Genomic DNA, 16,010 nt, shown 5'->3' on the forward strand with positions numbered 1-16,010 from the left:
TGGCTATAAAAGTCGACCTTAAACTTCAAATTTAAAATACTAAAAATTATGGAAGCGAAGAAATGGGAAAGTACACTGGTACAGTAATAGTACATGGCGACTGTTTGAACAAGTTCTGTGGACTCGAGACAAATTGCCATGAATGGCTGAAAAAAGAAGGATACGGTGACTCTAGGTAGAGGAAACATCCATCTCTATAGAACTTAAGACTCCGACTGCATCAGATTTGTTGTATGTGGCTTTCGCGGTAAAAAGGTCCAAGGACAAAAGGATATTCGACGAGCGCTCACTTCCCAGGGCATGACTTTGGCTGGGATATTCAGTGCTCAAGAGATGCACCCTTCATTGCCACGTTTCGACCATTTTATGCATGCATCATGCTAACGGTATGATTTCAGACACGTGCGCAACAGATCTTATTGGTGTCAGTTTTTGATAGTCAAGTTTCAAAACAACCAAGGATGCTGCAGTACCACAGGGTATAACTTGAGATCATTTAGTTATGGTAGTTTTCAGCTACCCCATAGGTCCCATCAATCTATTTGTACCAACGAGACAGGAAGCTAGTTGAGTACGAACAATCTACCAAAATGATATAAGAACATTAATAACTCGCTGGAGACATCCATATACGTATCTCAACTAATTATACAGTATATAGTATATACACTCCGCAAGTCGTATCCATATAAATTTCATTTATTAGTTCATGGTTGTTATTCGGAATGGTGACAAGTAGCAAAAACAGATGCATTACACTACAAAGACCTGCTTAATGAACTGACGGGAGCACACCCCACTGATGCAAGAAGCCTTCACCGGTGGTTACTTCCAGAACAAGCAAAACAAGCACAGCAAGCATTGCGGCCCTGCCATTCCATGTCTCTGCGCTTTTGGTCCAACCCCATTCCCATACAACAACAGGCGGTGGAAGTTCTCTACGTTGAGAATCATAAGTTGCTAAAAGCTCCTCCACACTACCAAGAGGAACAAGGGACTGCCAAAAATAAAAAAAGGAAATCAATTTACGACAACAAGAAATATAAAGGGTTCTAATATAACTGCCAGAAAGCTAGCATGGATATGAATGTGATTAGAAGAATGACAGCACTTTATCTAGTGGAGAGCAAGTCACCCGTAGTTTCTACTAGATAAGGTGACATGCAACCAGGCTCCACCCATTTACTTGTCAGTGTGCCATTAGTAGTACCTCGACAAGGATGACAAAACCCAATGCATGGGCCATATTGCTAAGCATGAACAAGGCCTAACCTGATATGGATGTCATTTTCATTTGGGTCATCCCTAAGTAAGCTTTATTCATTCAAACAGATATCCCCAAATAAACAGAAACTTTTTCAATCAGATCTTCAAGAAACTAAAACAGAACACTTGGTTTTGAGCAAACCATTTTATGACAAAAAAGGCTCAATGTATGTGAAACATAACCAATTGCACAATTAACAGTTTTTATCATATTATAATTGGAAGTAAAAGTCTCTGAGGCTTACTTGACGAGCTTCAAGGTTAGAGACTGCCATTGCACCAACATATGGCAGAGACTCTATTACAGCATCAGCCAAATCCGAAATGAACAGGGGCTCACAACCCAAGGCAGGAACCCGGCGAAATTTCTCTATACCAGATTCTAAAGCCAACTCTTTGTACTCCACATCGATTTCTTCAAGGGTTTCAATGTGCTCGCTAACAAAGCTACAGAAGCCAACAAACAATTTAACTAAAACTAAAAAGATAATATCCTCCTTGAATAAGCCAACCAAATGTAGGAAAGCAAAGGGATGTATATCTAGAAAAGCAAATTTACAAGGTAAATCAGTAAGCAATTCATCACCTGATGGGAATAGCAAGAAGGCTCTTAATTCCTTTTTGACCCAGATCTATTATCGTCTCATCCGTGTAAGGCTTTAACCATTCAACTGGCCCAACTCGACTCTGCCAATAGTGTTCAGATAAAAGACACAGTTAGGTCCACCAACCTATCTATCCGCAGCCAAGGCACAGAGTACAATGTAAAAATTTTCTACTATGGGAAAAAAGGAAGAACATGGCCAGTCTCAGGAAAGGATTTCCATTAGAACTCCTTATGGTGGAGGAAAGAACATTATTTAGCCATCTCCTTAGTGGGATAAATACAAATTCACTCAAAATAGCATTGTATCTCTCTGTCTCTCTCTATGTACACACACACACACACACACACACACACACATATATATATATATATACATATCATACACGTAGACACATCTGAATGTGTGGTTGAGGGTTAGCAGCCAGCCAGGTAACAATTCATGTCAGAACACCTCCTCTGCTCCTCATATAGAAAATAATATAGCTAAACCACGTGAAAAGTATGATTGAAAGAAGTGAAGGCAACAAACTAAGAATCAAGCGCACATAGTAATGATTGAAAGAAGTGAAGGCAACAAACTAAGAATCAAGCGCACATAGGTAATAAGATAATAAGAAAACCCTGAGGGGTAGCAAAGCTTCAGCTCTTCTGCTACATGTCCGTTGATGATCCCTAAATTGTAAAAGGATAAGTACTAGATCCTAATGTGACATGCGTGCAGGTGTGAAGTAGTTTCTAAAACTTAAGACTCCTATAGGTCAAAGAAACCTATACGATACGCTTGCGATATGCAACACGCTTGTGTATCGCAAGCGTATCGCCCATATCGTACGATACGGGAAAAAAAATTAAAAAGGGGCCCGACGGCCCCTTTTTTGCGTGATCTTTTAAAACCTACGGTCCTCTCTCTCTCTCTCTCTCTTTTCTTGTTTCTAAACACTGCAAGAGACGTGGGAGGGAGAGATTTTCTCCATTTGTATCAAGCTTTACCGGTGAAGAAGCTTTCTTTCTCGTAGTGGGAAGTGGGGACAGTGGGAAGCTTGGAGAAAGAGGGTTTTTTGGTTTCTAACACCAAGAAGTTGAGAAATAACTCATTTTCACCATTGAATCATTCATTTCTCTTATTTCCTACATTTATTTGTATGTTTTTACTTGTTTTGTGAAAATATAATGTCGGACCTTGCATTGGTGTACAAGGGTGAATCCCAAAGATAGGTTAAGAGTTAAGTGTAATTTTTGTAAGCCAATCATATCAGGAGGGATCTCTCGCTTCAAACACCATATAGCTGGTACACACAACGATGTGGCTCCCAAGAGAACCCATTGCCAGCCTATGTAAAGCACTAATGTTTGGAGCTTATTAATGCCGTGAAAGAAAATAGGATTGAAAAGGAAATGCAAGATGTAGATGTAGGATATGGGAACCCATATGAAGAGAAAGGATGCAGAGGTGAAGATGTTGAGCTCGAAGAAGAAGATGTTGGTGTCAATTTGGGAACAACTAAAGGGAAAGGCATCATGCATACAGGTGGTTCTTCTTCAACCGCAACCAGAAAAAGAAGAGGTTCAAGTGCAAGTACAGTTTTACGAGGACGTGGCAGGAGTCATGGTCGTAATAGTGGTGGTAGAGTATCTACTATGAGGTCGAGTAATAGGTCTGGTTCGATCAAGAATTTTTTTTCCAATTACTGTTGCTGGTGCTCAACCTGAGATTTGTACAACCATGTGTTCAAAGGATATTGTTGAAGCAACCAATGAAACCATAGGAAGGTGGTTCTATGATGCATCCATTCACTTCAATGCAGCAAACTCTTTTCATTTTCAGGCTATAGCAGATGTGATTGCTACTGTAAGCCGAGGGTATAAAATGCCCTCTTTTCATATTACAAGGTAAAATTCTCAATAATGTAGTTAGAGATGTCAAGGCATATTGTGATGAGCTGAAATTAAGTTGGAAAGAGACAGGATGCAGTGTAATGGCAGATGGGTGGACATACATCAAGAACAGAACATTGGTAAACTTCCTTGTATATTGCCCCTTTGGTACAATGTTCTTAAAATTTATTGATTTGTCTGATACTCCTAAGATTGCTGATGTTTTGTTTGAAGTTTTTGATCAAGTTATACAAGAAGTTGGCCTCAAAATGTCGTGTAATTTACCACTGATAATGCAGCAAATTATAAAGCTGCAGGTAAAATGTTAGCAACACGATATAGGACATTTTATTGGAGCCCATGTGCTACTCACCGTGTAAATCTAATGCTTCAGGATCTTGGTGAAAGAGATGATATGAAGTTGACAGTTCAAAGATGCCAAGAAATCACGAAGTTTATTTATAATCATGCTTATGTCTTGAATGTGATGAAGAAATTCAGAAATGGGGCTGAATTGATTCGACCGCACAACAAGGTTTGCTACAAATGTTTTGACTGTGCAGGGTATAGTCAAGCAAAAAAATCCTCTCAAGCAGATGTTTTCAAGTGATGGTTGGGCTGTATAACATGCCTATAAAAGAAAGGCTACGACAGTTGTGGATACCATATTCAATGTTGACTTTTGGGAATCATGTGTGAACTTATTGAAGATTTGTGTACCTCTAGTGAAAGTCCTTAGATTAGTTAGTGAAGATAGACCTTCTATTGGATATTTATATGAGGCTATGGACAGAGCAAAGGAGGCCATCATAATATGAAGGGAAAAAAGAAGTTGTACATGCCTATATGGAAGATTATAGATGAAAAGTGGTCTGGACAACTTCATCGCCCATTTCATGCAACAGCCTACTACCCAAATCCTGCTATTATATTTCTTCCCACCTTTAAGAAGGACAGAGAGATCGAGTATGGCATATTGGATTGTATTGAGGTATTAGTAAGTGATTATAAAGAACAAGAAGCTATCCATGTGTCGATCAATAAATATGATACTTGTTCTGGTAGCATGGGGAGAGACACAACAATGAGATGCAGGTCATCTATGCATCCAGGTATTAGAAAAATGGACTTTATACTTTCTGGTTGTTATTTCATTTGTTGTTTATAGCTTCTACCTTCTCATATATTTATTCTATTTCGTTTTTTTACTTTCCATTTGTTATTAGATTTGTGGTGGGATAGGTTTGGGGTTGATGGCCCTGAATTAAAGAAGCTTGCAATTAGAATCTTCAACCAAACACGTAATGCAACTGGATGTGAAAGAAATTGGAGTGTATTTCAGCACATCCACAGTAAGAAGAGGAATAGACTGGAACATAAAAGGTTGAATGACCTTGTTTACGTTCGTTATAATATGAAGTTAAGACAAAGGTAAACATTTGTTATGCAAAATAGCAAATTCTAATATATATTTTAATTTCTAACAATTTGTTAATTTTTTCTCTTGTTACACTTTAGGCAACTAGAAACAACATCTATGAGGAAGCATCACACTCAATATGATCCTATCAACATTGACCATTTTGATATATTAGATTCTTGGGTTGAAGAAGAACCATCTGCAATACTTGATGAGGCCGATCTTGATTTTTCGAACCTTGAAGAAGCAACAGAGATTATTGAAGAAGGAGAGGCTGGGGAGCAAAGGAATGTTGGTGACATTCCATTTCCAACAAAAGGGATAGAAGCACTTAATGAAGAAAGTGAAGATGATGATGTAGATGACGATTGACGAGGATTACCGCTGAATCATGAAAGATGATAACTGTATGTTTTGACTTTTGAACTTATGAATTGTGATGTAATCTAATTCCCTTCGGCTGCTAAGAGACTAATAGCCTAACACTGATGCTTATTTTGTTATTTTGAATGTCTGATTTCTTACTTTGGAATGTGTTGTTCATACTTCATATACATGAATGTTCCTCTAAATACATTTTTCTTATTTTTTCTGATTTTTGCTTGTTTTTTCGGATTTTTTTGGAATTTGTATGATTTTTTATATTTTTTATGATTTTTTAATATTTTTTAAAAATTAAAAAATTAAATTTTACGATACGTTACAGTACTTTTACGATACGACGTATAAGTTGGTCCAACCGATATAAGATACGCTACGCCTTTTAGAACATTGCTTAGACACATACATACATACACACATGCACACACCAATGTTGTAAAAAGCGTATCGTAAGGCGTATCGGTCGGGCTTTAAGATACGTCGTATCATAACCGTATCGTAAATTTAAAAAAAATAATAATAATAAATCAGAAAAAATTTAAAAAAAATCAAAAAATTCATAAAAAATCAGAAAAAATTAAAAATAATAAATTCTTCATAGAAAACATGGTTTAGTCTTTTAGATAATGATAGACTTATTATTTTGCTAAATGCTTATAAGCTTACACGTTCACGGTTCATCATTCATACTTCATAGACATCAAAATTCATAACAATATCATTCTTTTTCATCTTTATCTTCATGGTTTAAAAAAAAACCATTTCCTCTCAATGGGAATCAACCACCCATGCACAAATCCATGGTTTAATAGATGATTTCACGGTGACAATCGATGATTTCACAATGGAAATCAATGATTTCCCTCTAAAACGGTACAATCTATAGATTAGAAATGAGGAAGGGGTGGGTTTTTATAAAGAAAAACTTGAAAAAATGGGGTTCAAGTCTCCTTTTTAGAAATCAGCCCGTATCGCACCGTATCGTACGATACGGGTACGATACACCCCCATTTGCGATACAGGGGGTGTAACGTATCGTATTTTGCAAACGATACGATACGTATCGTACGATACGGCCCCGTATCGTACGATACGTACAATACTGGCACACACACACATATATATACACACACACAGACACACACAATCCTAACATCTAGGATCAGCACCCTTCCTACTTTCTTTGTGTATTATTAGAGAATATTTCATCCTTAGTATGAAATGTGAAGAAAGGAAGAAAAAATAAATCAACAATAGTGGTACTCTTGTTGAAGGCAACATTAAAGGAAAACCATCTAGAAGATTGAACATGCTATCTCAGCAAAAAAATCACCAAACTTTGGACTGCAGAGATTAAAACTCCGATTTGTGCTTCAAAATGTAGTTTCACTCAGAAAGAATCAACTGTCAAATTATTGGCAATTCATGGTCAACTTTGCTTTCTTTGTAACCAATGTCACAGATATCGTGATATTTTCAACAATATTGCAATATTGACACCAAAAATAAGAAAAACGAAAAAAAGGAAAAATCGCCATATTTTGAAAAAATCGAAAAAAAAATATTTATCGTGTTTATTTTCAACAATATTGCAATATTGACACCAAAAATAGGAAAAACGAAAAAAAGGAAAAATAGCCATATTTTGAAAAAATCGAAAAAAAATATTTATCGTGTTTTTATCACGATTTTTACATTTTACTATTTTTTAGCAATGACATTATCATGGATTCAAGTATAAACTAACTAAATTATTTTCATCATTTTTATTATCATTAGAACATTCCTTTTATCCATTGCACATATATCGTGTATGAGTATTATACGGCGAGGAATTTATCGGGTATAATATAGCAAAGTTATATATATCGAAAAAATCTTGGCAAATTTTTATAAAATTTTTAAACATTTAATAAAACCTGAAAATTATAAAAAATAAAATTAACAAAACATACAAAAAAGACACGTATAATACGCGTTTTTTTCAAGTTTTTTATTTTCTGGCATTTTTTTTAAAAAGACGCGTCTAATTGCCGTTTTATACAACTGACTTATTTCTCGGGTATTATACGTGTTTTTTTCGAATAATATGCATTTTATGTGACAATGCTTTTATCACCGTTATATAGTTTTATTTATGTTTTCCTGTTATTTTCTCATGTATTTCATTTATACCTATTTTTTTATTTTTTAAAATTTTCTGAGTTTTTCCTGAAAATTACAACTTCACTGCTAAAAACCCAAGAACAATCTTGAAGTTAAAACTGCTGACACCAGGAGAAATTAATCGCTACTGCCTCCTTGAAAGAGAGATGTCCTCAACCACTCGATAATAGGGGCTGCCAACCCAATTGCCATCATACTAATAGTACAAGTAGTTGTTTGAAACTGTCAATGTCAATATTAATGAATGCTAGGATATGAACAACCTTTCATGCTTTCATGATTCCATATACATATAATATTAATGTAAAAGATATTTGGCATCTAATAGTCTTAAATGAATACCAAGATTACCTGATAAGCAAGAGTATAAGCATTCCTAATTCTCCGTCTCTCCAGCTCTTCCATGATCAGATCCACACACTCTTCCATCTCTGCTTTATATGGATCGCCAGCTTCTTCAACATATGCTAGTGGTACTCCATGAGCACTAAAGAACATCATTACCTACAGCATAGTTCCTGTGGGATTAGTGCATACAACTTTTGAACTGAGCAAAAGAAGAAAAATGACTGGATCAGCTCCAGAATGTGTAATCAATGGAATGATACATCCAGTCACAAATGAACTAAATAAGTTTGGGTTAAAAGATAGACCCTTATTAGTTGAAAGCAGATGTGACTAGATCAATGATTGCTTTAGTTCATTCCTCAAAGGGACTTGGGAGCCCTTATAATGAAAGATGCAGAGTTGCAAACTTTAATGATAATGGATGATTGACTCACCTAGATTTTTTGTTAACATGACACAAATATCAGAACAGATAATGTTGAGTAGATCTTCTTTTGCTTTTTCATATAAAATGTACAATTTATATGGCTACCTTGTCTTGCACTTATTTTTAATTAATTATTAGAAGTCTACATTTTTATGGTACTTTATGATGTGGCAGTGGCACTGACATGGATGTAGCTGTGATATCAGATTTCAAGCAGGCGCAGTTGATTTGGTCTGAATAACAACATTATAATAGTAGACCAGAGCATACAAACGAAAAGGTAAGATCTGTAAGAAACATGGACATCTTGGAACATGTTGGTAGAAAAGCATGATGTGGCTCCAGTGAAGGCATAAAGTAGAGCTCAGATAAGGCTTTACGGAGAAAATACTTCAGCCTCATTGTTGCTAAAACCTCCATCATGCCAATTTCAGCATCAGGTAAATAATCTTCCCATCAAGAAAAATACCTCTCCAGGGGATTCAAAATTTTGGAGTTCCTTCTCAATCAGATTTGCCATGGCCTTGATGTATCCTTCCCGTTGGTACCAAGAAGGTATAACCGTGTGCTGCATGTTAACCAGATACTCATCCTCCCTAAACAGAGAAGACAGCAATCACATATAAAAGTACAGAGTATAAGACATTTAGCTTTGATATATTAAAAAGATAGACTCAGAATTTAAAAATATTGTCTTCACCTAAATATGCTTTCTAGCAGTCTAAGACTGGAACCACTTGTTGAGATCGAAAACTGAGGATACAAAGGAAGCACAACAAGTTTGGTAATGCCATCTTTCTTGATCTGTCGAAAACATGGAAACAAATGGCAGTTCCATTAAATAAATGAAACTTGAAGATGGAAATTTTTTTATCAGAAACACCAAATTAGTTCATGCAGAAAACAGTATTTGCAGTTGGCAACACAAGCAGATTCCAGAAAGAAGTTTCAGAAAGAACAATCAATTGAAACAGATGAATTAGCATGCAGAACAAGCAAACACTAATGATTCAGCCTTGGAGAAGACAATATGAGTTGGTAGGCAGATTCACTTGTTCAATTGCTTCTTCAGTGAACGGGTGCCAATAGCGCATTCCCACATACACCTTTGCAGGGACGTTCTTTGCTTCAAGGGCTTTCCTTAACTCTTCAGCCTGTTAACCAATGGGGAGAACATTGAGATTTACAAGACAGAACAAGATATAAACATATCCTCAATACAAGTGTGTCCCTCAATAGATGACCGGATGTCCTTAGTATGTGTTAAGCAACCACAAAGACACAACAGTAGCAAAACAAAGGTAAAAAAGCAAAGCTACATACAGTTTTCACAAGCTAATCTGTGCTATAATGCTATTTGAGTAGGAGGACATGATCCAAATTAGCACATGCAACAAGACAACATGATTATGCCACTAAAAAAAATTCATATACATCTAAGAGCACACAAAAGGTGTATATAACTACAAAAGACCACATGTAAAATTACCTGAATTAATATATCAATTAAATAAAATCTACAACACAACACCGACACATTGCTTAAAAACTTGCTCTTTAAGGATAACAAGCCTAGCCCATTAGCATAAAAAGCAAGTGCTAAACGTATCGGGTCTATCCACCATAACATCAAAGACCACACGCTCTCCTAGCTTGAATAGCTGGTGGCCATGCAAAGCAGATTGTCCAAAGATAAGTCCATCAGTGCAACAACTAGTGACACGTCATGTTTGAATGAGAAATACACTGCACCGCATTTGAGTAGGAGGACATGTTTCCAATTAGCACATGCAATATAGCCAATAAGATAACCACATGATTATGCCACCAAAAGGAACTCACATACATCTAAGAGCACACAAACTGTATCAGTGATATCCATATCATATGATATGGCTATCATATAGGTCAAAAAAACCTGCACAATACACCATCAATACACTTTTCTTAAGTATATCAGTGGTGTATCGGCCATATCTTACGATATGGCCGACACACCTCATATTTTCTGATATGGGGCTAGGGTTTTTTTTTTTTTTTTTTTTTACAACTCACTGTTCCTCCCATTTGAAACACTACTAGAGCATTGGGAGGGGGAGTCTTTGCTTGTTTTTGAGAAATTACTTATTTGAGTGATAAATTGTGGATTTGAGAAAGAACACACCCATTTTGAAGGAAGATTTGTGTGTGGGAGACCAATACGTATTGATTGATGATAATCATGGATTCAAGATATTAATCACAAACATATTTTCAATTCTCATTTTGCAGAGAGAAATTATATGTTGTGATGTGATCTAAAACAATTTATACTTATCTAGTTATTCTTAATGTGTTGTAAACATATTATGGCTTATGAGTTATGAATGATGAATCATGAATGTTCATTATGTGTGATGGGTTTTTTTTTATATAGAAAACATTTTTTATGATTTTTTATCTATTTTTACTATTTTTTTACTTTTTATGAATTAAGAATAATTTTATGATACGTTTGTCATACGTTACGAGACGTTACACTACTGTGTATACGTTGGTCTGACCAATTTGCCATACGATATGCCCTTTACAACTTTGGGTGTACGGAAGTTTGAAACTACAAAAGATCAAAACACTTTGACATGCATTGTGGAGGCTACAATGTGTGAATAATAATGAAATTTGAGAAAGAAGTGAATTCTTACAATGAAATCATAGATATAGACGTCCATAGACATAAAATAAAAAGATGATTCCATAAAGCTAAAAACAGAAGCCACCAGTGGAGGCATATCTTACACATGGTAAGAAATAATTCATTGTGCTTGTAAAATTTCTAGATACAGTTTTTGGCAGGCATACAAGAAAAGCTCCTGCCACGGTTATTTATAACAAACAGGCTCCAGAATAATTTTGTAGTGCGAAAGGAAAAATTCTTGTAAGATCATTGAAGAAGATTCTGAGAGTTTGAGACAATGCAGAAGTTCATACTTGCGCATCTGTAATCTTCCTTAAGGGAGAACCACCTCCAATAGAAGCATAGCCTTCCTTGCTCTTTGGAGCTCTGACAACAGATATAAACTGTGCCAATGGTTTTTGGAGGAATCGAAATAACCGTGGTAGCCGGATAATATCCTGCATATTGATCACAAGTATTACAGGCATTAAACAAAAACATTCAATCATTAGAAAAAACATTAAATTGTATTTGATAGGGATTTCAATTAGTTTGGATTCTTAAGAATGAAGGCATTCTATGATTGAACAACAGGATATCACTTTTTAAGTAGTTTGCTAGATCTTCAACTAGAAAGGGTAACTATCAACAAAAAACTGAACAGCATAATGAATCAAGCACTGGGATTATAATATAATGTGTATATGATATACATATACATATATAAGTGTGTGTGCATGACATGTGTATGTATCTACGTCTATACAAAATACACATATATACATGTTGTTGGGATATATATTTTTGTATATATTTTTTACATTTTTCTCTGTTTCTGTTGAGCTTGCTATTGGCTAGTTCCTAACAGCCTCTCCACCTTCTTGTTGCATGTGTGTTGGGGATTCAGTCCCATTTTCTGTGATGCTTCTTGTAAGCTGTTATCACGTGGTTAGTTGCGAATTATTCTTCATGTACTTGAGGTATGGCTTAACCTTTGTCACTGGCCTCCGTCAATGTGTGTCCGGTGTGGTCAGCCACACCAGGCCAAAACTGTCCATTTCACAACGCACATACAACTTGTGTAAACGGCAAGTGGGATGCAGTCAAGCCAAGTTCAGGGCCAAAGCTATCCTCTGTTCTATTTTTTTTTCCTAAAAAGAAATTATGGAAAGGGGCTCAATTAATGGCTTAGGGTTCAATCAAAACCCCTGCCCTCCAAATGCAGTTTGCTTCCATGTGCCTCCCTGATCCCACAACCATCTTAGGTAATTGCAAGCCCCCAAACACCTTCTAGAAAAAGGTCACATCCACATAAAAACATAAACAGAAAAACAAAGAAGCTGAGGCAAGCTGATCACATATCAAGTCCCAAAATTCCATAATCATAAAGGTGATAATAATTCAAGCTATAATTTGAAATTGGTTAGTTTAAAAAACTAACGGGTTTAACTTTAAGGTAACACTTAATGAGTCACACAAATGTATTCACAATTCAGGAAAGGGGACCAACTAGATACAAGAACAGAAGATTTCTTACTGGGTCAGCAAAAAGATTAAACAAGAAAGGCTGCACATCATCGAGAGTTTCAGGGCCTCCTAGGTTAAGCAACAAAACTCCAATTTTCTCATTGGCAACCAAAAGCTTCCTGTCTGAATCCTGGGCTCCAGTAGCTACAAATGCCTTCACACATGAGGAATACTTTTCAGGTGGCCCCTTTCCTTCAAACAAAGAATACGGCTCAAGCCAGCTTGAGCAATGTCTGTGGTTGATGCAACTCTTGGATCTCTGGTGGCTTTCTCTTGGAAAACCAGTAGTTTGCAGTAGCTTATCTGTGGTACATAATAATCGAGGGAACAACCTGTAAAAGGATATATTTCCTGTGAGATGATGAGCCATGCCACACTATCTGATAAGATATATTACATCATAAAAAAGAAGGAAAACCACAATAACTACTGGGAATGGAGATTTCAATTACTACATTATCTAAAATCATACTTCACTACTAAACTTACAGATCAGAAATGACAAGGTTCATGGTCTATAATGTGTGTGAGGCTGTGCATTGTTTTCATCGAATCCACCGCAAGGATGTAATCTATTCCAACTTTTAGAAAAGTAGCCCAAATTCTGAATGTCATGCAACCACGCAAGGGAGCATGTATTTATACAATCATGCAGAACCTCAAGCTCTGAATTACAATTACACTCGATTGGAAACAGAAGAAACAAAAAAACAGAAACTTAAAGCTTATGTCTGCTGGCAGAAGCCACGGCCCTTGCTGACAAAAAGTAGCGTAGTTGCAGAAAAGCCACCCAGTCGTCCCAGAAGCATGATGATTTAGTAGCATGATCAAATACCCAGCAAGGAACATATGAAGGAGGAAAACCATTTAAAAATAATTATAATAATAAAGTAGCTCGCCTGTTGTTAGAAAAACCCAGACAGGCAATATTTCCAACTCTTAACTCTGGGGCCGCCATCTCCATCACTCCTCGAGTGCTGGCCTGGTGTGACGATGACACTCGCTCCCCTATGGTTCATCAGAACAAAAAAGTAACTCTCCAAAGCCATAATGAAGGACAAGAAGAAGAAAATAAGACGGAAAATCAAAGGACAACATGTTCAAACCAAAGGAACCAATTCATACCAAAGTAAGAGATGGTATAAACGCAGAGAATCCAGCAGTCAACAAAAATTGGTTTCAGTTAGAAGGCAAACAAAATACTAAAAAAAAAAAAAAAATTACCAACGCCACCACAATATGGTACAAGAAGAATAAAACAAGAGGGGCAACGAACATGTAAAATGAGGTTTAGACCAAAAAAAGAAAAATCGGAACTTGTAACCAAAAATATCAAGAGCAAAGAAGCCATAACCGCAGAGAAAGCAGAAATCAACGAATAAATTTGGCTTAAAACTACACAAAACCAAAATGAGAGAGAAGAGAGACAAAACGGAAAGTCAGATGATAAAATGAGGTTCAAACCAAGAAACTAATCCACAAGCGAAGCACCATAGAGTAAAAGAGGACATAAACGTAGAGGCACCAGCAATCAACGAAGAAATTTGGTTTGAGTGAAGATAAAAGATTACGCATCATACATTCAACTGTACCAACCCAGAACTACGCATAATCAGAACAACAAAATGATGGTTAAAAAAATAACCAATAACGAAACGAATCAAGCGAGAAAAAGAGACGAAGGAACACAAGCTGGCTATCATAAAAAAAGATCGAAATAAGTTTAAGCCAAAAAGTTACGAAACACACAATAAAGTCGCCAGAGCAACGGTGAATGGCAAGAGAAAGAAACTAGGGCCGAAAAAGAGATTAATCAACAAAGAGATGACGTTTCAACACAAAAATGGAAGGGTGAGAAGAAGAAGAAGATCATCATACATTGAGAAGCCGGAGCCGGAAGGGAAAGCGCAAGAACCTCCACCACCATTGCGCCCGTCTTTTATTCAACCCAGACTCTCAGCGATCGAACTGCCCCTAAGCCCCTGCACCAGAGAGAGGGAGATCGGAGGAGTGGACACACTCTGTCTCGCTCTCTCTCTTCTCTCGTTCTCGCACTGAGCCGAGCGCCCAAGAAAGATCGGGTGGCGAAAAGCGGGCTCTTTAAATAGCTGCAGGGGAGTAATCCTGAACGACTGGTGGAGTGCACTTTTATGGTGCAATTACACATATACCCTTAAGAGGGCTACACTTGTAATTTGACATATGAAAATATCAAGTTAAGTTGTAGAGCTTTGATACGATGATACGATGGCAATAAAAGGTCCTCCACAGTAAATCTTATGGTCCAAAATAGGTACTTGATTACAATAGAAGTAAGTAGGATCATCATGCAATACAGAGAAACCAATAATAGGCATGAATTGAATTTGGATAAAGTTAGGCAACTAAAGGAAGTCTTGTTTCTTGCTTTTTGTTTTTGATCGAGTGGATAGTTTTCCTGAGTCCTAGTTTAGTTTACTGTGATGCATCTTGTTTTTCTGAGTCCTAGTTTAGTTTACGTCTTTTCTTATTTCTGAAATATTTATTTATGGCTTTTTTTTTTTTCTTATTTTAACTGTTTTCAATTTGTTAAAAAGGAAATATAACAACTTAATTTTTTTGTTCGATTTCATGACCAACAGAATTAAATAGGTGATTGGGTTTTTTTCTTTACTTTTATGGTGCTGCTTCTAACGTTAACCACCATTTGTTTTGAATAATGCAAAAGCACAGGTGGTGGTTCACTGGTTCGTGACTAATGAATAAAAGTTAAGGGCCACTTTGTTAGGCATTAAAACTTAAGAATGGATTTGTTATAGGCTGAAAACATGAGTGCTTATTTGTAAGTTTTTCATTATCTTAAAGATGGGCAGATTCATAAGGCATACTGTAAATGAGATGGAAAAAACTACGGTCTCTCCCGCCCCCATCAAAGAAGTCCAAATCTCTTGGTATTCAGGCGAGTTACCACCGTTTGATGAGGGTGGATAAATACTGTAAATGGTTCCTTGTTAACCTAACCTACTAATTGCATTTGATAAAGTTTCTTAAAAAGTAGGCAAGTCTAAGGTACTATAATAATATACAAAATTCTGAAGAAAAACACAGTACAGAATATATCCATCCCCATCCTTTTCTGGTTCCTACAGCCTCGCTGATCTCCATATGATAGGAGATTGATGATGATCGTCTATCCCATATCAAATGCTTTCTTCCGTATGCGCTCCACAGGATAAGATAATCTCTTTCCGGGGAAAGAGACATTGACCATTCTTCTTACATAATTCAAAGCAAAATGTACAATGGGGTGACTAGTAGCCTCCCCCCATTCCTTAAGGAGTCCTTCCCAAGCATTTGT

The 16,010-nt window shown here is 36.5% G+C and overlaps 1 protein-coding gene across 1 annotated transcript; it reads right to left on the reverse strand.

Annotated features, from left to right (window-relative positions):
- Positions 1 to 596: 596 nt before the first annotated feature.
- On the reverse strand, positions 597 to 14,760 carry LOC116258997 (ferrochelatase-2, chloroplastic). The gene is made up of 11 exons (XM_031636573.2): positions 14,552 to 14,760; positions 13,573 to 13,681; positions 12,684 to 13,005; positions 11,461 to 11,604; positions 9,543 to 9,644; positions 9,191 to 9,294; positions 8,960 to 9,086; positions 8,067 to 8,219; positions 1,853 to 1,953; positions 1,512 to 1,713; positions 597 to 997 (listed from the first exon to the last, which is right to left on the reverse strand). The coding sequence occupies exons 1-11, from the start codon at positions 14,598 to 14,600 to the stop codon at positions 773 to 775; spliced, it is 1,638 nt and encodes a 545-aa protein (XP_031492433.1). The 5' UTR covers positions 14,601 to 14,760; the 3' UTR covers positions 597 to 772.
- Positions 14,761 to 16,010: the final 1,250 nt, after the last annotated feature.

This window comes from Nymphaea colorata, chromosome 8, assembly GCF_008831285.2.
Source record: "Nymphaea colorata isolate Beijing-Zhang1983 chromosome 8, ASM883128v2, whole genome shotgun sequence".
NCBI classification, from domain to species: domain Eukaryota; kingdom Viridiplantae; phylum Streptophyta; class Magnoliopsida; order Nymphaeales; family Nymphaeaceae; genus Nymphaea; species Nymphaea colorata.